The sequence below is a fragment of the Molossus molossus genome, unplaced genomic scaffold, assembly GCF_014108415.1.
Source record: "Molossus molossus isolate mMolMol1 unplaced genomic scaffold, mMolMol1.p scaffold_m16_p_20, whole genome shotgun sequence".
NCBI classification, from domain to species: Eukaryota; Metazoa; Chordata; class Mammalia; order Chiroptera; family Molossidae; genus Molossus; species Molossus molossus.
This window is the reverse complement of record NW_023425356.1, coordinates 49,799,269-49,824,278: the sequence shown is the minus strand read 5'-3', so window position 1 is coordinate 49,824,278 and position 25,010 is coordinate 49,799,269. Positions and strand designations below refer to the sequence as shown.

Sequence of the window (25,010 nt, the reverse complement as noted above, 5' to 3'; positions counted from 1 at the left end):
CAGGCTTTCCGACGGCTTCTGTCATGTAGTCATGGGCATTTAAGGGTCCTCCTGTCCTTTTACGGCTTGATAGCTCATTTCTTTCCGGCAAAGACTAATATTCCGTTGTCTGGATGGACCACAGCTCCTTTATCCAATCACCTGCTGACAGACATCTCGGTTGCTTCCATTTGGGAATAAATACAGCTGCCGCAGACATCTGTGTCCAAGTTCTGGGGCGGGCGCGACTTCAGCCGCTTCAGGTGGATGCTGAGGAGCGTGACGCGCGGATCCCCCGGGAAGAGTCCGTTCCGTTTTGTAAGAAACTGCTGAGCTACCTCCCAAAGCAGCCACCATTCTGCGCTCCCACCAGCAATGGGTGGGGGTGGGGGGTCCTTTGTTTCTCATCCCCGCCAGCATGTGGCGGTGTAAGGTTTTGGACTTGGGCCCCCCTGGGAGGCGTGTAGCAGGGCCTCACTGTAGCGTTCCTTCGTGTTCCCCTGATGACCTAGGGCCCGGGCAGCTTCTCAGGGACACCCTTGCCGTTGGTACCTGTTCTCTGGACAGGTGTCTGTTCGGGCGTGGTTGATTTCACCCATTCCAAAAATCAGGTTGTTCGTCTTCTCCCCTGTGCCAGAAACACGAGGGGCTTTTTCTCAGATAATCATGGTCAAGCTCCTGGAGGCACAACTAGCAGAAGTATGGGTACCCACATGCCTGGCCCCCCGGGGTTCTCGACTCTGAGTCTGTCCACACGGAACTTCCAGCCGTTCATCAGTTACCGCTTCTCCTACCTGGGCCTGGTTCCCTCGCAGTTTTCTGCTTCTGGGTGGTGAATGTTGGTTCACATCTGTTCGTCTCTCCATATTTGGGGGGCAGTGCTTTGTGACCCCACTTCTCTGAAGAATCTAAGAAGGGTGGTTGATTTCTCAGTCTGTTCTGCTTTTGCCTTACTGTTAGGGCACAGTGGTGACTTCCAAAGTCCTCGCAGGCTAAACTGGAAACTGGAGGTGCTGTCATTTAATTTGGAAAGAGAGGTTTGTTGCCCTGGCTGGTTAGGCTCGGTGGTTATAGCGTCAGCCCACGGACCAATGAGTCACGGGTTCAATTCCGGCCAAGGGCACATACCTCGGTTGCGGTTCACCCCAGCCCTGGTTGGGGTCGTGCGGGAGGCAGCCACTAGATGTGTCCCTTTCACGCCGATGTTTCTCTCTCTCTCTCTCTCCCTCCCCACTCTATCTGAACAAAAATGGAAAAATGTCCTCGGGTGAGGATAAAAAAAAGAAAAGAAAGGAAGATAGGTGTGTTATTTTTGCCACTGTTGATGAGTTACAGTGAACATATATAACTCATTCTTCAAATAGAAAGTTTTTTGAGAGTTAGAGGGATGCTGTTACTAATTATTCCAGGCATCAGGTAAACTGACAGATGGTCCACCACTGACGTGGCCTCCCCTGACGAGGACACTTCCGTCTCGGAGCTGGTAAGAGGCCCAGGTGGGCCTTGGACCCAAGCAGCCTGGGTCAGTGCTCCTGGCCTCGAGGCTGTATAAGAACCAGATTTTTGGTGTGACTGGGTGTCTTTGAAAGGCCTTCGCCAGAACTCATCAGCCCGCATCCTCGTGGCTGTTCTTTCCTGAAGAGAAACGTAACTGAAACAATATCACACGTCACTTATTCGCTCCTGATCTGTGATTTGTTTTCCTTTTGAATTGGAGGGCAATCGCTTTATTAAATTACTCTCTAGTTTATTACTTTATCTATCGAACCCCTTCTGCATCTGGAAGTTGCTCTCCGTCCCAGAATTCTGGACTTGGAAGAGACACCAGGGAAACTTTTGGTTCTGTAATAAGCAGGCCCACACGATGTAACAAACCTGCCAAAGAGCACAGCGGATCGCGGCAGGATCTAGCGAAGAACCGGGAGGCAGGGAAATACAGCGATGAAGCATGGAATTCGGTTGCCTGGACTTCACGCCCCACGGGCTGTGAGCCTTTCCACAGCATACGTTCCTCTCCAAGTCTCATCTGTGTAATTGAGGAACTACTAGCACCCACCGCACAGAGTGATTTCGAGTCCTGGATGAGGCGGGCTCACAATCAGAGCTCAGTAATTGGTCTCTATTATTATTTTTATCTGAGTCTTTAGGTTCCAGTGAGGTGCCTTTAAGACCTGCCGCCTTGGACACCCTTCTGGCCGAGGCTTTGAGAGCTGTCAGTGTGGGTCTGCAGTCTGGGGGCAGGACTTCACTGATGACCTGAAGCTGCCCGTTCGTATCACGACACGGGAAAGAGACAGCGATGTCCTTTGCCGTGTTTGGGCGTCGACTCCTCTGCCTTCTGCCAAGGGAGTAAAAGAACATGCTTTTAAATTCAGCTTTCATTTCTGTTAACGTCTTCAATGTACTTCGCTTGGAAAAATCAGCCCCAAAGCTTTTTAATCAAAATTCTTAGTCCCTTCCTCGTTCTTCCCAACTCTTGGTACTTATTTTCAGAGGCTACTGCTTTCAACACTTTTGGTCTTTTTTTTTTTTCTGTATTCACTTCCGTATCTTTTTGCAGTCTTTTTATACTACTACTTCTTGATTTATTTTTATTTTTAGATATTCTGTTTTGACTTCCTGCTGTAGAAAAGACCCAGCTGTTCCATATCCGTCTCCCGTACCTGCATATACTTACACATACATACATACACTTAGCCCTCACGTTCGGCTAATGTAATTATACCGTCAAATTTTGCTAAATGAATATTTATGCTTCTGAAAATGTTATTCCCAGCTGAGCCACGCGGTCAGCTATGATTACATTTCCATGCGGCTGTCTTCTTTGAGATTGATAGTTGGCTCTCTGTTGGATAATCTTCCACGTGTCCATCACAATGCATCCCTTCAGAAGTCGCAACCTCTGAATACCTTCAAACAGCTTAGGCATATCCTGTGACCTTCATCTTCTTTGTCTCGGTGGAGGAAGACGTTGCTTCGGGAATCTGTGTCTTCTCGTTCCCACAGATACTGGTGGCTCTCCTGGCCTGTCTTGGGACCCTCCTCCTTTTCTCGGGTAGTTGGAGACCCTGCTTCCCGGTCTCCTGTCTTCTGGCTCGTTTGCTCCCGTGTTGGTAGAACACATCCTTTCGTAGTTCCCTCCCAAAAGAGGAGAAAGGGAGGTTTCTCCTTTTTGAGATTTTGCAGGTCTTTGGTTATCTTTTCTTTTCTTACAATCACATTTACTGGTGGTTTAGAATTCTAGGTTTGAAATGATTTTTCCCTTGGAATTTGGAAAACATTGCTCTGTCGGTTTGTAGTTTCCAATTTGCTGCTGGGAAAACTGAGGCTATAATGATTCCCAGACCTTTTTTAAAAGGTTATTTTCTTTTTATTTTAAACTGCTTTGGGGGCTTTTTAGGATATTTTATTTGTTCTCAGTGTTTTGAAATCATATACTGACAGGCCATGTTCTGCGTGTCTTTGTTTTTTTATACTGTGGTGGGTACTTGACGACCAACAGTCCGTAGATTCATCTTTCATTTAATGCTCATTTTCCTGACTATGTGCCCCACCCCTAACTGTTCTGTTTGACCCCCAGTCTCCTATCGGAACGTCAGCTATTCAGATATTGGATCTTCTGCACCATTTCTCTCGTTCAAAAAATATTTTCCTTTCCTGTTGTTTACTTATTTTCCTTTTGTTTTCTAGAAGGGCTTTTCACTTTGTATTCCAACCATTCCACTAACATTTTTATTCGCGCTCTCATATTTTTAATTATTGAGAATTTTGGTTGTTTGAATGTGTTTTTTTCCCCATGATATTCTGTTTCTGTACCATAAATTCAGTGACCTCTCCTTTCTCACTGAGGAGATTAATAAAAATGATAAGGTGTGTTTTTTTCCCCCTGTATTTCTGCATTATCTTTGTTTTCTCCAAGTTCTGTTTCATAATGCTTATTGGTTTTGGCTTCTTACTAGATTTTTACATTGTTTTACTACTGAGAGGAACCTTGAGATTGTCTGTATTGAACAGATGAGGGAAACTGAGGCCCAGAGAGCTAAGGGACTCGCCTGGAGACTAGAGTCCAGGATCCCTCGCTCAGTCTTTCACCATCAAGTCGTATTTCCTTTTCTAAGAACAGTAAATGCTTCGAGACTTGCACATTTATTCCTGGGTATGACACTCTCCTACATCCAATTTTCTTCTCCCTATGTTCCCACCTCAGCGCTCAGAACCGGATCAGTAATAAGCCTTGATTTAGAACACACTCTCACCACTGGGCCTGGGCAGCGTGTCTGTTTGTGTTTTTAAATCATGCCCTACGTGAAAAAACGTAAGCATCCATACGGCGTGCAGTGCTTGGGAGGAAATGTCAATGTATGATTTCCATGTACGCCCAGTACAAAAATAAGCTCATGAATTTAAAATGCATTTTGGTGATACAGCTGTTCATTTTTCTGTCTGTTGCATAGAAAGTTACCTTATGGCTGGGTGGTTTCACAACTCCCTGCTTCATCACACTGAAGTTCACCAGGCCGGGCAGCAGCAGATTAGGACATAAAGTGCGACACAGAGGAGCCGGCCCAGGCATTGGAGAGTTTTGTGTTTAGCGTGGGGACAAACGTGTCTCCACACTGTGAGTGTTCTGCAAACCGTGCAATGCCGGGCCTGTTTGTGCTACAGGTCTGAGAACCATTGGCGTCATCACCAAGCTGGACCTTATGGATGAGGGGACGGATGCCAGGGACATTCTGGAGAACAAGCTGCTGCCTCTTCGCAGGGGTAACGTACTGTGTCCCACGCAGGACGTCCTTGGGGGAAACTGTTCTCACCGTAACAGCAGTGAGAAAATAGGAAAAGGAAGGGGCTGGAAGGGAAGGTATACATATCCACAGACCGCGTAAACACGGTGTCCCCCCAAGGGGCAGATACAACTTTGAGTAATTATAAAGCCAGTGTTTATTGAAGTACCTTTCATTTTCAAAATGTAATAGAATCTACAGACACCCTGATATTTTTTTGGGGGGGGATGCCTGGTACATACTGTTCTCTTCTAAGTCCGACCGACTTGCCCATATTTGACAAAACTGCTAAGAAACCTACTCCATTAAAATGCAGAGCTTTTAAGGGCTAAAGACATTATCGTGTTAATGTTAAAAACTGTCACCAGCCAAACTGGCCAGCCTTCTTAAATCCTGACGTCTCGAATTGAGTTTTGTAAGGGGACCCATCCTCAGGCCTGGAAAATAATGTTGCCTTTCCTAGCCTCTTTGAGAGCCTTGAAATCGCTTCCAAACACGCCACAAAGAGTGCCCCCAACACCATGTGTGTTCGGTTCCAGGGTACGTGGGGGTGGTGAACAGAAGCCAGAAGGACATCGACGGGAAGAAGGACGTCAAGGCAGCCATGCTGTCGGAGAGGAAGTTCTTCCTCTCACACCCGGCGTATAGGCACATAGCCGATCGGATGGGGACCCCACACCTGCAGAAGGTCCTTAATCAGGTAAAAATGCGTTTTCAAGCAACGAGAACAACTAGGAGATATGTGACTGTTGAAATTCGTATTTCTAATTCTTACATTCTTTTATTTTCTAACATAAGGCACGTAGCTTAAATGATAGGAGTTAAAAAACAAGTATAAATAGATCCACACTGTTACTATTCTCTTGAATAGAATCATCCACCTCAATGTTATTGAAAGAACAGTGCTCAATACAGAAATGCTTCTGGAGGGACAGTGAACATTTGGCACGCATTTTTTTTTTAAATCCTCACCTGAGGATCTTTTCCCATTGATTTTCAGATAGAGTGGGAGGGAGGAAAAGAGGGGGGAGAGAGAGAGAGAGAGAGAGAGAGAGAGAGAAAGAGAAAGAGAAACATTGATGTGAGAAAGACACCAATTGGTTGCCTTTCACACAACCCTGACCAGGACCGGGGATTAAACCACAACCGAAGTACGCATGTGCCCTTGACCTGGATTGAACCCAAGACTCTCTGGTCCACAGGCTGATGCTCTAACCGCTGAGCCAGACCGGCCAGGCCTAGCACACACTTCTATATGCAGCCTGTAGAAGGCATTGGCCAGGGGCCCAGCACAGTTAGACCGGGGCCTAGAGGTAGAGATGAGAGCAAGCACCTGTGTGGCTGCAGAACGCAGAGATGGTTCACGGCTGACAGATGTCTCTGAGCGCCACCAGGGTGGCCAGCCATGTGGTCCTGAGAATGTCAGGCAGCCCCTGTAACTCTCCACTTCTTCCATTTTCACCACATTGTAACTTCAGGTGTTTTTCAACAAGGTAAGTGATCTGAGCCTCAACCCATGCCAGGTGTTACCAGGCGGCCTCCTTAGTAACGTCAGCTGCAGTTGCCCGGGGTCTACCAGTTGGCCCCAGCGAGTGCCTCTAATTGAGGTCGTTTGAGCGTGGCCTCGGGCAGCGGAGGAGAGGCTCAGAGCTGCTCCTGACCCCAGGCCCAGTCTGCACTGCGTGTACCATTTCCTAAGTCTGCAGGGATCAGGGAAACAGTGAGGGCCGGCTTGTGTCTCACGAGCTCGTCTTCCACCTGTCATCTGTGTGTGTGACTTTGTTTTGTTTTATTTAGCAACTTACCAACCACATCCGAGACACCCTGCCAACCTTCAGGAACAAACTGCAGGCCCAGCTGCTCTCCATAGAACACGAAGTGGACGCCTACAAGAGCTTCAAGCCGGAGGACCCCACCAGGAAGACCAAAGCCCTGCTGCAGTGAGCCTCCCCCGTCCCCTCCGGCCCACAGTTCTTCCCTTGGCCAGTGCCTCGGTCTGTCCCCGGTCACGTGTTCTAGGCAGACCCGAAGCAGAAGTCAATACTTGAGGCTTTGTGTATGTGACCCGGCGAGCCTTGCTCCCTGTTTTCCTGAAGAGCAGTCGCTGGTCTTCCTCGGCTGCTATGAATTTCACCAGTTGCCCACCCCCGCGCCTAGTTTTATTGCGTTTTTGTGCTTGGATTCAGTCAGGGGGTAAAACCCATGTGCCCCCTCGGCAGGGGTTTTGCCCTAAGAACCGGAAGTGGGCAGGCCCGCGTGGAAGTGTCCCCTGCACTGTACGACCGCTCGCTTCCGTTGCCTTCGCCCGTGGTCACCTTTTCCTGTCGGTCATCCCGCGTGACCTGCGTGGGGCTTTCGGTGGAATGGGAACCGGGGATTGGATAGAAAGCACAGACACAGTGTCAGTTCTGTGTCCTTGTCGACCGTGGTGTTCAGTAGCCCTTTGAAAACGCGAACGTGAAAACCGCCAGGAATCTTTTCCTCCTTCACAGTCTTCTCCTTGGTTACTGGTTTCCCCCGTGGGCCGCGGGGTGGGATCGCGGCCCGTCAGAGAACGACAGCTCCTCGTGCCCTTCACCCTGACTCCCTCTCCCGGTCCCTTCCAGCCACATCGGTGCTTTGATCCCTGGACGGGAACTTGCCTCAGGTCCCCCTCAACCAGAAGACTGTCCACCCCTGGCCCAGTTTACACTCCAGGACGTCTGAAGTCCATGTGCAAAGATGACGCCACCTCTCATGGCCTCCTCCTTTCTCTGCAGTCTTGCAGGCAAAATACCCTTAATTTGGTTAAAACACACAGTGTAATTCCTTTCTCTGTGGGGAGATTTCTAAATGCTCAAATTAGTTGGGTAGCATTTTCTATGCATCATCTTATCCCATTTAAAAAACATGAGATCATACAGAGGAAATCATTTTTCCTTGAATTCAACTTTTTCCTAGTTGACTTTTTTTTTTTTTAATTCTTGGCTTGGGTTAAGCACCCGTACAAACTCCTCCAGTTACAGAGAAAGGAAAGCGATTTCTGTCGAGGCCCCAGGTCACCATCCTAACATCCAACCGAAACTACTGTCCTTGCGAAGACCGGGTCCTGCCTCTGTGACACCACGGACACAGATGACTCAGATGACAGACTTTTCCGCAGTTAGATCCCCTCACAGACGAGTGCTTCGGCTCCTCCCCCTCTCCCCCCCCCCACCTCCTTCTCTTCCTATTTTCTTCCTTCCTCCCTTTCTGCCCGCTTCCCATCTTCCTCTCATCTCTGTGTCTTCTGCTTGGGGACTGGGTCTGGGGGTTCAACAGTGGCTAAGATTTTTGGCCTCAGGAAGAAGCCACAGTAGAGCAGAGGAAACAGACACGTGATTGCGAATCGATCGATGTGCCTGTCTGGTAGGTACAGAATGTGAGGGGCCAGAGAGGAAGCAGACCAGGGACAGGGAGCGAGGCGGTCAGGTCCCAGCAGACCAGGGACAGGGAGCGAAGCAGTCAGGTCCCAGCGGACCAGGCACATGGAGCGAGGCGGTCAGGTCCCAGCAGACCAGGGACAGGGAGCGAGGCGGTCAGGTCCCAGCAGACCAGGGACAGGGAGCGAGGCGGTCAGGTCCCAGCAGACCAGGGACAGGGAGCGAAGCAGTCAGGTCCCAGCGGACCAGGCACATGGAGCGAGGCGGTCAGGTCCCAGCAGACCAGGGACAGGGAGCGAGGCGGTCAGGTCCCAGCAGACCAGGGACAGGGAGCGAGGCGGTCAGGTCCCAGCAGACCAGGGACATGGAGCGAGGCGGTCAGGTCCCAGCAGACCAGGGACAGGGAGCGAGGCGGTCAGGTCCCAGCAGACCAGGGACAGGGAGCGAGGCGGTCAGGTCCCAGCAGACCAGGGACAGGGAGCGAGGCGGTCAGGTCCCAGCAGACCAGGCACATGGAGCGAGGCGGTCAGGTCCCAGCGGACCAGGGACAGGGAGCGAGGCGGTCAGGTCCCAGCGGACCAGGGACAGGGAGCGAGGCGGTCAGGTCCCAGCGGACCAGGGACAGGGAGCGAGGCGGTCAGGTCCCAGCGGACCAGGGACAGGGAGCGAGGCGGTCAGGTCCCAGCAGACCAGGGACAGGGAGCGAGGCGGTCAGGTCCCAGCGGACCAGGGACAGGGAGCAAAGCAGTCAGGTCCCAGCAGACCAGGGACATGGAGCAAAGCAGTCAGGTCCCAGCAGACCAGGGACATGGAGCGAGGCGGTCAGGTCCCAGCGGACCAGGGACAGGGAGCGAGGCGGTCAGGTCCCAGCGGACCAGGGACAGGGAGCAAAGCGGTCAGGTCCCAGCAGACCAGGGACAGGGAGCGAGGCGGTCAGGTCCCAGCAGACCAGGGACAGGGAGCGAGGCGGTCAGGTCCCAGCAGACCAGGGACAGGGAGCGAGGCGGTCAGGTCCCAGCGGACCAGGGACAGGGAGCGAGGCGGTCAGGTCCCAGCAGACCAGGGACAGGGAGCGAGGCGGTCAGGTCCCAGCGGACCAGGGACAGGGAGCAAAGCAGTCAGGTCCCAGCAGACCAGGGACATGGAGCAAAGCAGTCAGGTCCCAGCAGACCAGGGACAGGGAGCGAGGCGGTCAGGTCCCAGCAGAAGTGAACTTGACTGAGACCCTGAAACAGGGAGGAGGCTATGGGGCGGGAGGAGGGCGAGGACAGCGTGGACTTCCGTGTCGCGTGGACTGGCTGTGTCGGGATGGGAAAGAAGGGCGGGGCGTCTGTTTCCTAAGATCCCCCCGTGTTCCAGCATGCACGTTACCCATTTAAGACATCAGATGAGCAACATATGCATGAATATGGCTCTAGCTACATCCCATCATGCTCCAGAGTTTCTGGCCAAATCACCGGCAGGTACTGGTCATCTCTCCATGATTTTGACAAAAATGCTGCAAGTTCTAGCTGGTTCGAATGGGTTCCTATTGGATTTCGAATGAGAAGGGAGTCTCAGCACGTCAGAATTGGAGTTTCTGGACCTGCACGCACGCATGGGTCTCTCTCCCTGGGGTGTATTTCGTTGTTGGTGTTTAGCACCCCCCGAAGGTAACCCTTTCTGCACTGAACGTATCGCGTAGTGGGAGAGAAATCACATGCGTTGCCCCTGCTCTCGGAGGGGGACTGTGGGTGAGCGCCGCGAGGTACTCTGCCAGGTGCCGAGGACAAGCCCCTGGTGGCACTGAGGAGAGGTGGTGGGTAGGACCCCGGATCGTGGGTTGTTCCTCAGATAAACGAATCCTTGGACTGAGTCTCGAAGGACAGGTGGACATGAACCCGCTAAAGGAGCAAGGGGCCGAGAGAACGGGAGTCTGTGCAGAAAGAAAAAGCGCAGACGCGGTACACGTGGGGAGCTGCTTCTCCGTGGCCGGCGTGGACGGAGGCTGCGGAAGTAGTGAGAGATGGGCAGCCAGGGCCAGGCTGCGGAGCATCTTGGGCGATGGGTTAAGGAGTTTTAGTTTTATCATCAAACTGTGAGGCATCATCGAGAAGCCAGGCTAGAGCTGGTTTTGGGGAGCCTGGGGGGTCACACCTTCCCATTTTTCTGGCAGAGTGAGGTCTATGATGCCGGGGGGCCCCGCTGGAGCCTTGGAGCACCAGCGATGATGTCGTAGGAGCCGTGGTTCGTTGGTTCTGTGTGGAGTGTTATTGCTTAACGTGAATTCGGGTATTTTTAAATGTCTCCCATGACTACACGGAACAGACAGGGCGCATTGAATGGCACGGACGTTTAGAATACATACTTTAATTAAATGTCTAAAATGAATCTTAATAACGTGCATTCTAGATCACTCCATTCTGAGTGCTGAGCAAAGTGCAATGTTAATTGTGCCAGCAGGTGCCACTAAGAACCCCGGGGAACGGTTCCTAGGGGACAGCCACCTGAATCCGAGAACCGCGGAGCCCTGTCCCGCTAACGCAGGCTCGCTTCTCTCGCGCAGGATGGTCCAGCAGTTTGCCGTGGACTTTGAGAAGAGAATCGAAGGCTCGGGGGATCAGGTGGATACCCTGGAGCTCTCGGGGGGAGCGAAAATCAACCGCATCTTCCACGAGCGCTTTCCTTTTGAGATCGTAAAGGTCTGTACCGACGCCGCTCTCCCCTTTCCCCGTCCGTGTCGCTCCGTGCCCACACTCCATGCTACATACGTGTTCATGAAGCCTGTCGGGCGTGAGATGGGACGAAGACAGTTCTGGGAACAAAAAGCCTTCACACGCAGGTCATGACATTTAGGAGAGAAACGGCTTCTGACCGTCGGCTCCGATTTTGTCCAGTGAGGTCTGGTGGCATCTCACATTATTTCGACCAATACTCAGTGCGTTCCTATGGCGTTGATTTGTTGTCTAATCAGTTTAAAGAGATTTCTTGAGCACCTACTCTGTGCCAGTGTGCTAGGTGCCACTGATCAGGGCAGAGACACGACCCTGGTGGGGAAACAGACAAAGTAAGATTTTAAGTGTAATTATGTAACATGATGAGAGAGAGAGAGAGAGAGAGAGAGAGAGAGAGAGAGAGAGAGAACCACTCTGATGGACGACCAGGTAAGGTGTGTCTGTGTTGGGGACATTGCAAACGTGACCACGATGGCGTGGAAAAGTCAACTGTGAGGATCTTTCCAAGGTCATCCAGGACAAGCAGCGAGGGCCAGGCAGGTGCCAGCAGATGGGGCTGTGCAGGGCCGACGGAGGGAAGGAGCAGGACACACATTTGGAGGAAAGAAGAGCCCAGGTAGGGTGGGTTTAGGATTTGGGAAGAACGCTTGGACTGAATCTGGGGGATGCAAGAAGGAGAACATTCGAGATGACTCCTGAGGGTTTGGTTTGCACAGCTGAGCACGCTCGTGCCCGTCCAGTGAGGGAAACCGAGGCAGAGCCGAGCTTGTGCGGAAGCACGAACCCTGTTTTGTGCAAGGCGCCCAGGAGGCAGCCAGGTGGTCCAGGGCCTGGGCTACTTTCCCACATACACAGGCAGGCGCTGTGTCTTGGTGCGGGAGGCAGATGGGTGAACAGAGTTTCATCAAAGTGTGCTGAGGACAGTGGTGAACTTCGGCACAGGGTGTCACGGAAACAGCCCACGGACACGGATCCCTGCCCGGAGTGTCAGGGAGCCTGGCTTCCGAGCCGGTGTGGAAGGATGAGCAGCTAGCTGAGGAGGAGGTGGGGGCAGGGAAGATGATTCCAGCCAGAAAGGGAGGCCCGGTGAAGACTGAGCACAGCCACAGGGTGTGGGCGGGCGACAAAGCCATTCGTTGTGGTGCAGTGCCAAGTTCGAGGGGAAGGGACAGACAGACAGGCCGGAGAGGCCGAATCTCGGGAGTCAGATCAAACCAAATGCTCCCTTTAGTCCCCTCACTGAGGATGTGTTTCCATTACTTTTTAGACAGAGTGGAAGGGAGGGAGAGAAACATCGATGTGAGAGAGACACATCCATTGGTTGCCTCCTGCACGGGGCCAGGGATCAAACCTGCAGCCCAGGCACGTGCCCTTGACTGGGAATCAAATACATGACCCCTCGGTCTGCAGGCCGACACTCTAACCACTGAGCCGAACCAGCCAGGGCTACCAGGTGCTCTCTGATACCCTTCCAGGTATAAGCTCCACGATCCTTTGGCCCTACTTCCCAGAACATTTCAGGTACCTAGAACTTCTGCAAAATGTGTACACAGCCACCTGCCCCGTGTTGGACTGGCAACGTATTATTCATTTCCTGTTACCAAGAGGCGTTGAACCCCAGTGGTTATAATGGTTGGGGAGAAAACACAGCCGTTGTTCATCTCAGCACCCTTGGGCCGCTGTGGCCCTCGGGGGACCCTCCAAGTCTGCTTTCTCACATGTAGCAAAAGAATGAAGAATTACAGATTTCAAGTGAGTGGCCACATAGATGCCCGGGAGGCACCCCTGTGCACGGCACCCCGCTCTGTGACAGCGGCAGCCTGCTGCGCTGAGACAGACGCCCCCAAATCCCCAGTGCTCTCGGGTGCCACGAGCTTCCCAGGAGCAGATGTGCTCCAGCGGGTTTCAGCAGGGAAGACACGAGCGCCCATTTCTGAATCACGGAGCGCGCCGTCCGTCCTTCCCAGTCCGCGGTGTTCCTGTGCGGCGGGCGGGGGGAGTGTGCTGACGGCCGTCTCTGTCCGCAGATGGAGTTCAACGAGAAGGAGCTGCGGCGGGAGATAAGCTACGCCATCAAAAACATCCACGGCATCAGGCAAGTGACGGCCGCCTTCCTGGCTCCCACGGCTCCTGGAAGATGAATGTCTGTGAGCGGCGGTGACGTCGCCGCGGGGCCTCGGGCCGAGTGGACCCCGAGGCGGGAGGTCCTGGTTTGGGTTCAGCGGTCACTGCCGCGCGGTCGTGCTTGGTCTTTTTCAATTAGAAAACCAGCTACGCACCGTGCTTGCTCGATCGGGGACCCTTGTTCTCCAGGGCCCCCGTCTCAGGGAGGGGCCCGGTGTGCTCGGAAGTCATGGTACTGACGCAGGGACAGAACAGCTGGAGAAGCACAGCGACACTGGGGAAGAGTGATGAAGGTGGCCCCTTTGGAGTTGAACCTTGTCTGTTTAGAGGAGAAGAATGATTTAACTGGCACAGGCATGCTGTGTGCATACGTGTGTGTGTGCACGTGTCTGTCTCTGTGAGTGTGTGCATACGTGTGTGTGTGCACGTGTCTGTGTGTGTGTGTGGATGGCGTAGGGGCCGTGGACCGAGACGGGCGAGGATGGGCGGCTGGGGCTGGCGGAGGACAGGCACGAAGTGGCAGGCTCGGCCTGAACACAGCTGAGGCGGTGGCGAGCAGCCTGGCTCACAGCGCGGGGGTCACACACACTGACTGGAGCTAGGACCGTGGACCGGAGAGCAGAGGACATGAAGATGGGAGTGGCCCTTGTGCCTGAACTTACCTTTGTAGAAAGTGGTATTATATGCGTTTACTTTCTTTAAAGAACTATGATAGGAAAAAAAAGAATTTAAAATACACAGTTCTCGAGTTCATGTCCAGAAGGCTAAACAAAATGTCACGAGGTATATATTAAATTGAGGTGTCCTGAATTCAGAGGGGTGAAACATAGGCCACCTACTTCGTGGATGTCCCATAGGAAGGAGGCGCCCCCTGCCTATCAGCAGCGGTATCTCAGCTTCAGTAGAGTGTGCTGCGTCCGCCCATGTGCCCTGTGCCCACGTACCTGTGCCCATGTACCCTGTGCCCATGTGCCCTGTGCCCATGTGCCCTGTGCCCACGTACCTGTGCCCATGTACCCTGTGCCCATGTACCCTGTGCCCATGTGCCCTGTGCCCACAGGGCCAAATGGAGACGGTTTGGGGAACAGAACCTGAGAGGGCAAAGCTTGACCATGAGTGTGACGGTGATGGGTAATTTTCCAAAGGAGTTCTGACATTTGAATAACCTATCATTTAAAAAGTTTTTTTTTTTTCCCCTTATTGATTTTAGAGAGAGAGGAAGGGAGAGGGAGAGAGAGATAGGAACACTGATGAGAGAGAACATTGATTGGCTGCCTCCTGCGTGCTCCCGACTGGGGTTCAGGCCCACAACCTGGGCATGTGCCCTGACCGGGAATCGAACCTGCGACCTCTTGGTGCAGGGTCGACGCTCAACCACTGAGCCACACTGGCCGGGCCGAGTTACCTATCGTTTTAAAATCGAGATAATCTCCACAAGTCTCAGGCAGTGCGGGTGCACACGTGTTCACCACGCGAAAGGAGAGAACGTGTAACCAAACCCAGTGTCTCTCCCTCCACCGGCTTCCTCGGTCCCCGCCAGCCCTGGTCCCTCTCCCTCAGTCTGGACAGACTGCATCAGGTCCAGAACCACACCTTGCTCCTCAACTGGGCACAGCTAGTGTTTCAACACATCTATCCGATCGCAGTTTTGGGGTCACAGAGTATTTGTACTTAGCCAAATACAGGGCTTCCCTTGGCGTTTGAAACTCCAGAGACGGAGGCAGAGTTTCTGTTACCAGAGACGCTTCTGTTGTGAGTAGACCTCTGACGCCTGTGTGCGCAGAGAGGAGACCGGGGGCCGATTATCCGGACTCGGTCTACCCATGAGGCGGTGCTGTCCTGTATAAGACATACCCGTGGCACGATTGTTTGGACCCCAGTGTACATGGGCAAAGTGTCGTTCCCAGTTGATTCCGTTAGATATTTGGGTGGGAGAAACCTTCCTCACCACTCGGGACTGGATGCTGTTTCTTTGTTCTGATAACCAGTGACGAGAAAGGGAGGGAGACTGTCCTCGTGGGACAAGCACAGGTGGATACAATGGTGACCTCTCCCACCGCGTAATGAGGGGACTGAAACGTGCTGGGGTCGCTGCGGTGAGAAGAGGGTGTTGGGGTGCAGAGGAGGAGGGCCTCATTGGTGGCAGGGCTGGGCAGGTGCTGTGGACGTGGGCTTGAGATGGGGTGCGAACGCAGAGGCAGTGTGTGGACGGGCTGCAGCTGCAGGGACCCAGCGTGGACGTCATGGAGGGAGGCGGAGATGGGGACTGTGCGTGTGAATGTGCTGGTGGAAAGGCGGAGGGTCTGGTGTGGTGGAAACGGGGTGCACGAGAGGGAGGAGGAGCATAAAAGGAAGGGTGGGGTCACATGGGGAACTTTTTTTTTTGCAATTTTTATTCATTTATTTTTGTTATAGATGTTTCTCCTTTTCCCCCTAGACACCCTCCTCCTGATCGCCCTCCCCCCCACATTGTTGTCTATGTCCATTGGTTACGTGTACATGCCTATACGTTCTTTGGTTTATCTCATCCCCCCCACCCCCCAGCCCCCTCCTCTGATGTTTGTCAGTCTGAACCGTAACATGGGGAACGTTTTAATGTCAGACTGAACAGTATGGATTTCATTCTGTCTCTGCGGTGCAGAAATTCCAGTTCCAGCCTGGTATGGTCACTACAGTGAGGAACAGAGGTGGACAGAGGGTGTGGCTAAATGGTTAGGAGGGGCGGAGAGTAACCGGTAAGGGACGAGCTGAAGAGATTTCCCAAAGACACACAGAGCTGAGTGTGGGAGCAGAAGTCCAGTAGGAGAGTTGAGAGGAGGCAGGAGCAAGGCCCAGGAATGGGGTCCAGGAATGGGGTCCAGGAATGGGGAGGCAGCTGCGTCGCCCAGAGCTCCGGTCTTTGGGGACGGCTCAGGGTCCAAGGTCCCTCTTGCTGTGGCTTGTCTCCATGAGCCCTTTGTTCAAATGTGAGGAATCGCTTTCCACGTTTTATGAAATGCACGCATCTGCTTTCCTGAGCTCCTGCACGGCGCGAGAAAAGCACCCTTACGATACCGATTTGAATGAAAAGGGCACTTCCTATTTTGGGTATTACTATTATTATTTTTATTTTTTTGTAAACTCACCGTTTCAGCATCCCCGGTCCCAGGTCAGTCCTGTGGAACTGCGATCATTTCCCTCCAGCTCCGGGGGCCTCAGACGGGGACCCACTGAACTCGCCAGAACACAGACCCCAGCCGTGTCACTGTCTAAGCGTTCAGACATGAGGGCCGTTCCCTGATGCGCGGAGGCAGGAGAGGATTGCTCTCAGAATACTTTAGAAAGAGAAACGCCGGGTTAGGGTGGCATTTGCAGGACGGCACCCCTTTCATGCCGCGAGGCCGCGAGGAGGCCCCCGGGGTGCCGTGGAACCACGGTGGGGCCATTGTCAGGTAACGATCGTCTGCAGAACAGAACCGATTGTGGAATAGTAGTAGTGAAGATATTACAAATGGTTCTTTGGCTGGAATAAAGGGCTCGTAACCTTTAAACTTGGGTGTTATATGCTTTAAGTGGCCTGTCAGCCAAACAGTTTCAACTGGGCACTGGATATGACTCACTTAAAAGACCATCTAATATGCCGCTGCCTTCCTCTCATCCAGGACAGGGCTGTTCACTCCAGACATGGCGTTTGAGGCGATAGTCAAAAAACAAATTGTGAAGCTGAAAGGGCCTTCCTTGAAGAGCGTGGATCTGGTGATGCAAGAATTGATCAACACCGTCAAGAAGTGTACCAGAAAAGTAAGCTTCCCGACACGCACCTGTCCGGTTGACCCTCTCTCCCACCCTGCCGCACGCCCCTCTGCCTGACCCTCCACTTCGTCGCAGAGGGTGGCGTGTTTGCTCGAGGGGCAGGGTTGTGAGACGCGCTGAGTGGGAATCGATCTGATAGACGGCTTATTGTCTCCTATCGCCCCATTCCAGTTGGCTGCTGAAGCAGGTCAGCATCTCTTTAGAAGAATTAGGTGAATGCCCGAAGCTAACCTTTCTTTGGTGCATAGACGAGGGTGACTGTTAGGGGGAAGGGAATCACTGACATTGTGTGCGTCGGTAAGGACGTTCTCCTACATGCACACGAATTCCACTCGAACCTGGACATTCTGGAAAGGGCAGTGTGGTCCAGTAGTTAAGAGCTTTGCCTCTGAGGTCACATGACCTAGATTTGAATCCTGGCTCTGCTACTCCCTTGCTGTGTGGCCTTGAGCATCATACTTAACCCCTAGAGTTTTGTAATTTCTCTGTGAAATGGGGATGATAAGAGTAGTACCTACTACCTCAGTGCAGATTAAACAAGATGATGCCTGAGAGCCACAGTCCCTTGACACATTGATGAACCATAGTAATTGATCAGTCATTAGTGGCTAATCTATAAATGGCCATTACTACCTTATAACACCTATTGCATCTGTAGAGTGGCGAGGGAGAGACTTCTCAGTCTGGGGGACCCCTCACTGAGGAACTTGGCAGGATTGTGCTGGGTTCCACCCCTCCCCTGGGGACAGGAAAGGGGTGTCCCCTATTGGAAAACGCAGGAGGGGAATTAGTGATGATGTTTAGGATGCTGTGGTTCAGCCAGTTGTAGCTCTTATTTTAACTGTGTAGTTTAAGTGAACAGTAAAGGGATCAGATGCAGGAAAGACCGGACTTTGTTTCTCTGAAGACTCAGTTTTGGAAAAGACTTGATAAAGATATAATACAAAGAAAGCTACGTAATATTTTTGATGTTGTTGTTAATCCTCACCTGAGGATATTTTTTTTCATTGCTTTTTAGAGAGAGCGGAAGGGAGGTGGGGAGAGAGAGAGAGAAAAACATAAATGTGAGCGAGACACATCCATTGACTGCCTCCTGCACGACTCTGACCCGGGCCGGGGACCGAACCTGCATCCCAGATAGGTGCCCCTGACCGGATCTCGAACCTGCCACCCTTCGTTCCGAGGGCCAACGCTCTCACCGCTGAGCCAAGCTGGCCAGGGCAAGCGGCGTAAGTTTTGCCGTCAACTAGGTCTAGGCGGGATAACGCTAAAGGAGGTGAGGGAGTCGTTCAAACCTGGACAGGCTCTGCGTTCAGCTTCTGCCTCCACTTGGAAGGAAGCAAACTGGAGATGGTAGATGAAGGATGTGGCGGATGTGAGAGAAGACAGGGTCATGTGCAGGGAACAGGCCTTACATCAGGTCGGTTTGTGTGTGCACGGGTATGCTTTGAATTATGCATAAGGTGTTTATGGTATGCATGATCAGTTTCCTTTGATCATTTCCCATTGCGTCCACCTTACCGGGAAGCCAGCATTCAGCCCTGACGGCACAGGCGGGGACAGCGTCTCCCCGGACACTTGTGCCCTGGCCTGTGCGCTCCGCCCTTGAAACTGCCCTTCCCATTACGCCGTCTGGATCAGCAGCGGTTGCATATTTGTACTGTTTCTCAAAACATCTTATAGTTTGCCTTAAAGTCTCGCTCTGTCCCAAGATTGCTGTTTACCCTGCAACTCTCTCCGCTGAACAGCGTTGGTTGGCTCAGACCCAAAGGATCTGGGCCCAAATCATTTGCCATGCGCCTCCTTTTCCTCATGCAGCTCCCCAGTATTGTGCCTTAACTTTCCTGTAAAGTCCTCCTTAAGGCCCTTTGGCCTTGGTGTTCTCCAAGCTACCCGTCTGCTCCTGGCTTTCTTTTCTTTCCTGACCATCGTTGTCCGTCTGTGTCTGATCAGAGGAGAGTTGAAACCGCACGTGGACGTGAACGGGGAATGTTCATTGACCACAACAGGGGCCCGGAGTCAGCAGGGACTGGCCCGTGAGAAGTGACGAGAACGACTGAATGAAGGGACTATAGCTAGGAAGCGGGTGCTGAGCGGCCCTGGGGGAGGAGGACCCTGCCCAGGGCCGAGAGCCGGACCACAGACGTGACTCACTGGATGCAGGAAAGGGCTTCGGGACACTGGCTCCCGGACACGTGCGGGAGGGAAGCACCATCCGCGGAGGCGTCTCTGTGTCTCAGTGGAGGGGCTTTGCCACACGGCTGTTCCAGAGGGGGCAGGGTGCCAGGGCACGCCAGCCCGCCCAGCGGGCACACCCGAAGCAAACCTCGTCCTCCCTCCGGGCCTCTCCAGGTCCAGCGCTCGCCCAGCGAAGCTTTCCACTGCGCCGGCGGCAAAGGCAAAACCGCTAGCGGCCCCGAGGTTGCGTCCGGAGCGGAGAAGCGCACACTGGCCGGCCGTGCCCCGCCTTCCATCTCCCCATCCATCACTCCAGTTCTACCTGGGTCAACTCCGCCACCCTGTTGAGACTGCAGGGCTGGTCAGATGGCCCATTTGTCTTTATTCCCCCTCCGCCCGGTTGCTGAAGAGCCTGGGTGGACGATCCCCCTGCGCGGATGGTGCCATGACGCATCCGTTATGCGCAGCGCGTCATCGCCGTGTCCTGTGCGCTCACAGCGGCCGCGCTCAACCGTTAGCGCCTTCTTCAAGCCTCTTTGTTCATCACTTTCGTCCTTATTCTCAGAAATGATTTTACAGAGAAAATAGGGACCCTACATGCAAACATCGATTTCCTGTCTTCTGACCCCCAAACTTAGGGTTTTCCCAGCCCCGCCCTCCTCTCTGTCTGGGGGGGGGGGTGATACCCTGACCAGGGCGGGGCTCCCACCCTCCTTAGGAACTTACTGTTTGATTCTCTTATTTCCTGCATCATCACCTCCATCACATTAAAAAGAGAGAGAGAGAGAGAGTATATAAGCCTGTTTGTGTCTCCTAACTTGAAAGCAGTAACAGCAAGAGCAAAGGACCTGCGCTCTGCCCTCACCCTCCCCGGCTCTTCATGGCCTGCCTCCTGGGGAAAGCGGTTTCTGCCAGCTCCCCTGACTCCGTCACCTCCCGTTAATTCCTTCAGCCTGGGGGATGTGACCCCCACCCTCCCACCGCTCTGCAGGAACAGTGACGGCATGGCCAGCCAGAGACCCGCTCCCCAAATCGAAGGGAGCTCTGACCCCGGAGGCCCGACCCCTCTCTCTGGAGCGGCCCCTCTCCACGGCCCTGCGCTCCCTGCCCCCGCGCACCGAGCCCTGCAGCGCCGGCTCCCGGTTTTCCTCTCCGGCCGCTGTCCTCGCTCAGTCCGGCTGCCACGGGAACATCCTCCGTCCCCAAGGCTGTACCAGCCGAGCCTCCCTCCCGGGACTGCCTGCCCTGCGGTCCTCTGCAGCGACTCTGTCCTCAGGCCCCAGCAGCTTTCATGGAAACGAAACTAGTCCCGGGCCTCCTCGCTGATCCTTCCACCGGTTGGCCGCCCTCAGGCCGCCTCCGCCCGCTGTCGGAGGAGCCGCCAAGCACAGATGTCTGTTCTGCCCGTGGTCACGGTCACTCGCTGGCTCCTTCGGTCTTGACAGACTTCCACCCATTCGCGGAGGTGGCTTCGCCCTCCGGCCTCCGAGTTCTTCTCCAGCCGCCCCGTGGTCACTGGCTGCTACCTCCAGCATCTGGAGGGATCGTCTCCGAGACGTTTGCTCCCTTAGCGTGAGCACACGCGGTCCTCCTCGTTCAGACGTCTCCTGTCCCCGCCCCCCCCCCACCTGCCATCTGCTCCCAGGCTTTACGACCAGCTCCACCATCGTCTTCCCCCCAGAAGTCTCCCTGCAGGGCGTGTGCCGGTCCCGGGGTCACTGGAGCCTCGGCCCCCACGGCGCCTGGTGTTCACCTCATCGCAGCGTTTACGACTTGGGCATCATTTATTTGTTTCGGTGACTGCCTCTTCTTGCCGATTATGAGTGCCTTTTATTTATTTATTTATTTTAACATTTGTCATTGAGTGTGTTGGGGTGACTTGGTTAATAATGGTTTCAGGTGTACAATTCTATAATACAGCACCTGTATATTGTCTTGTGCGTTCACCACCCCAAGTCAAGTCTCCTTCCATCACCATTTACCGGGCTTTGCCCCCTTCTACCTCCCCCATCCCCCGCTTTTCCTCTGGAAATCACCGCTGTTGTCTGTGTCTGTGAGTTATTTTTTTCTTTAGAAGCGCATTTTTACAAAGAGCTGTGATTGTATCATCTTATCCCTGGCACCCAACACAATGACTAACCCTACAGAAGGGGCCTTCTACGAAGACTTATGAAGAGTTTAGGCGTTCAGAAGAGAACCTGATGCTAAAGAAATCTGTGCTTGATTTTGTTGTTGTTAATCTTCACCTGAGGATTTTTTCCATTGATTTTTAGAGAGAGTGGAAGGGAGTGAGGGGGAGAGAGAGAGAGAGAAACATTGAGGTGAGAGAGACACATCATTTGGCTGCGTCCCGCATGACACTGACTGGGGCCAGGGATCCAGCCTGCAACTCAGATCTGTGCCCTTGACTGGGAACCAAACGCGAGACTCTTCGGGCCTTGGGCGGACACTCTCACCACTGAGCAAACCTGGCCAGGGCTGTACTTGGTTTTTAGAGAATATTTTCATCACCCTGGCCGGTTTGGCTCAGCGGTTAGAGCGTCAGCCTGCAGTCCAGAGAGACCCAGGTTCGGTTCCCGCTAAGGCATGTACTTCGGTTGCAGTTTGTCCCCGGCCCTGGTTGGTCGTGCGGGTGGCAGCCACTCGATGTGTCCCTTTCACATCGATGTTTCTCTCCCTCCCTCCCTCCCTCCCTCTCTATCTGAATAAAAAATAGAAAAATGTCCTCAGGTGAGGATTAAAAAATATATATTTTCATCATTCTTTTTAAAATGAAAATTTGGACAGGTTTTCTTTCAAATACCTATTCTTATCTTAGTCCTCATTACTGTGTTCTTGTTCCTTGGCCTTATTATACCTACCTTTAAGAGCTTTTACTTCAAAACTGAGTTAATTACAATCTTTTGCAAAGCAAAACCATGCTATAAAGTTGAGTATGCCAGGGCTTTATTGCTTGAACGCCCCCCTTTGAACATGAGTCATAGATAAAGTGACCATATCATGTATCATCCAACGCACGGCAGTTCTGAAATCGAAAGGGAGGCTATTAATACTTTCCCCGGAATAATAAGCCTGAACCTAGACTGGCCCGGACAGTCTGAAGAATATGGGCTTTAGCTGTGTTGTGACTGGACATATTTAAAACGATAGCATTGTCCTTTTCAGATCCTCGTGTTAAATGCCGTATGTGTAGAAAATTTCATTTCCTTGTCTCAAACCATGTAAACCAACGTCAGTGGAGAACATGGGGTTGGTGCATGTTCAGATGGCACAGCACAGAGCTCGGCTTGGGCCCCGGGGAAGGGCACACGCTTTCTCTGGGCTGCTGCTCCCTGTTCCTCGGGGAGGACGAGGCAGGAGCATCCGAGCGTTGGAGCTGTCTGGCTCCGCTCCAGGGACATCTCCACGTGGGCCTCTTCTGGGCGCCTCCTCCTCCGGAGCATCATCGCAGGGTGCCCAGGATCTTCTCAGGAAACGCTAAGGAGAACATCTTGTCTTTCCAGCCGCAGTTCGGCAAGTCTGCCATTGATCGGCCTCTTGGGAAACCACATTCTTGGGTCTCCATCATACCAATTAGTGGATTTTCTCCCCCTGCTTAGAAAAACAAACAAACAAACAAACAAAGCTTTGCAAGGAAATATAAAAGGTACCTCAGTTGGCTGTCAGAAATACAGAGAAAGAGTTTTCACTAAAAAAGGCTGTGAGAAAAGACACTGGATTTTGCAGCACGTTAGGTGAGTAAATGTCTGGCCCGAGCACAGTACCTGAACGATGACTGAGGACCTGGCCAGGGCTCTCAAGGCCTCTGTGACCTTACCTCTCTCCATCTGTGAACTTCCACTCTCTCTCCCCCCCCCCCCCCATCCACTCCAGCTACGTTGGGTTTCTTGTTTCTGGAACAAGTCAGGGGACGTGACCGCAGGGCCTTTGCACTTCTCATTCCCAGTGTGGGAAATGCTCTGCCTTGAGATATCTGCACAGGTCACACCATTGCTTCTTTCGGGTCTCTGCCCAGATGCCACCCAATCACAACCTTTCTCTGACTCTTCTGTTTATAGCTGTATGTGCACACACACATCAGTCTTCATCTGCTTACCAAACTTTGTTTTTCTTTGTGGCACACGTGACCCCTTGAGTTATGCAATCTATGTCCCTTGTCGTTTTGGTGGTGGTGGTGGTGAACAATGCAGAGACTTGAGACTGTGAACTCCACCAGAGTAGTGACTTGGTTTCCTAAGCTCATCACTCTCTTCCCAGCCCCTTAAATAGCCATGTTTCCAACTACTCAGTGAATACTCGAAAGAATACACGAGTCACGTCTCGTTGACTCGGCCGGCACCGAAGCCGCCCCGGGCTGACTTCCCACGAGAGAGTGGAGGCTGAAGGAGACGAGCCGTACAGCTCTGCTCGGGCAGGGTTTTCTCTGAGTCCGGACTGATCTTCTGTGGTTTTCTCTACAAACAGATGGGCTTGTCACCTCCCCCAGTAGCCACCCCGTCGCACGGACTGCGGTAGTGCTCCATGGACAGGCGAGGCCTCGTGTCCGGGGCTGGGTACTCAGGCTGATTATTAAAGTGCAAACTTTTTATGGGCTGTTATAAGGAATTCAAGCCTGGGATTTGGCTTTCAGGGGATGGGAGTGTCACCTTTTTGTTGGTGGTGGTGCCTGTTTTTAAGTCCTTTTTAAAAATTGAGATGTGGTTGATAGATAGCATGGCATTCGTTTGAGATGCGTAACATAAATATTTGTATACATCACGAAATGATCACCACAATAGGTCTCGTTAAAATTCATCATTGCACAGTTATAAGAATATTTTTTCTTAAGATGAGAAATCTTAGGATCTACTCTCTTAGCAACTTTTATATGTACCATACAGTATTAACTATAGTCATCATGGTGTATATTACATCCCCAGGAATTATTTATTTTGTAACTGGAAGATTGTACCTTTGACCCCCTTCACCCATTTGCCGAACCCAACCCTTGCTGCCTCTGATAAACACCTATCTGTTTTCTTATTGATGAGGTTGGTTTTTGTTTGTTTGTTTTTACTTATAGATTCCATGTATAAATAAGGTCATATATTTGTCTTTCTCTGTCTGACTTATTTCACTTAACATGTCCTCAAGGTCCATCCTTGTTGTTGAAAATGGCAAGATTTTCTTCTTTTCTATGGCTGAATAATATTCCAGCAGTCTCATTGTTTAATCTCACAAATCATTAAAGGAGTTATGATCTTTCTAATTAATTTTTAATTTATAATTTACCTTGGCCTCTGCTTCTCCTCTTACTGTGTTTGTTGCTGTTAATCCTCACCCGAGGAGAGAGATTTTTTCCACTGATTTTTAGAGAGTGGAGGGAAAGGAGGGGAAGAGAGAGAAGGGAGTGTGAGAGAGACACAATGATTGGTTGCCTCCTGCACACACCATGACCAGGGCCAAGAATTAAACCTGCAACCCAGAGATGTGCCCTTGACTGGGAATCGAACCCAAGACCTGTCGGTGCATGAGCCGATGCTTAACCACTAAGCCACACTAGCCAGGGCTTACTTTCTGTTTGGATTTGTCTTTTTAAGCGCTCATTAACATGTCTACCAGAGAGAGAAACTTTGAAAGAGATGCAAAACTGATGATTATCTGCAGGTGTTCTTTTGCTGTAGCATCGTCTCCACCCCAACCTCCCGTTTGGGTGATTTCTGACTTATTAGCAAGGTTACGTCTCTTCTGACTGCCTTTGTAGCTTTACTTCACCCAAGATTGACCTTGTTGGTTTTTTGAAAGCATGAGTTTTCATTTCTCTGCTTAAAGAAGTGGTAGTGAGCTCTGTGGCGGGGCACCTACCGACATACCACCCGTGTGCTCCCCTTTCGTACCTCAATTCTCCCCGCAATCGTCCAACGTGTTTGAGCCTTAGAGATCAGGGTTGCCTCCCCCTGGAGAAGGAGGGCTAGCAGTATTTTATCTCTTTGCTCACTTTACCCAAGGCCACCAGAACGGGACCTGGCTTCCTTTTCCGTTCTATCAACGTGGGTCTT

At 52.2% G+C, this 25,010-nt stretch overlaps 1 protein-coding gene across 4 annotated transcripts in view; it reads left to right on the top strand.

Moving 5' to 3' along the window:
• The window catches only part of DNM3 (dynamin 3), a 384,567-nt gene that overhangs the window by 116,007 nt on the left and 243,550 nt on the right, over window positions 1–25,010 (top strand). For all 4 annotated transcript variants that reach the window (XM_036272290.1, XM_036272289.1, XM_036272291.1 and 1 more), the window contains exons 5-10: window positions 4,645–4,743; window positions 5,303–5,463; window positions 6,561–6,703; window positions 10,710–10,845; window positions 12,906–12,973; window positions 16,644–16,782. In XM_036272290.1, coding sequence (XP_036128183.1) covers window positions 4,645–4,743; window positions 5,303–5,463; window positions 6,561–6,703; window positions 10,710–10,845; window positions 12,906–12,973; window positions 16,644–16,782 — 746 coding nt within the window. The remainder of the gene's footprint in view (window positions 1–4,644; window positions 4,744–5,302; window positions 5,464–6,560; window positions 6,704–10,709; window positions 10,846–12,905; window positions 12,974–16,643; window positions 16,783–25,010) is intronic.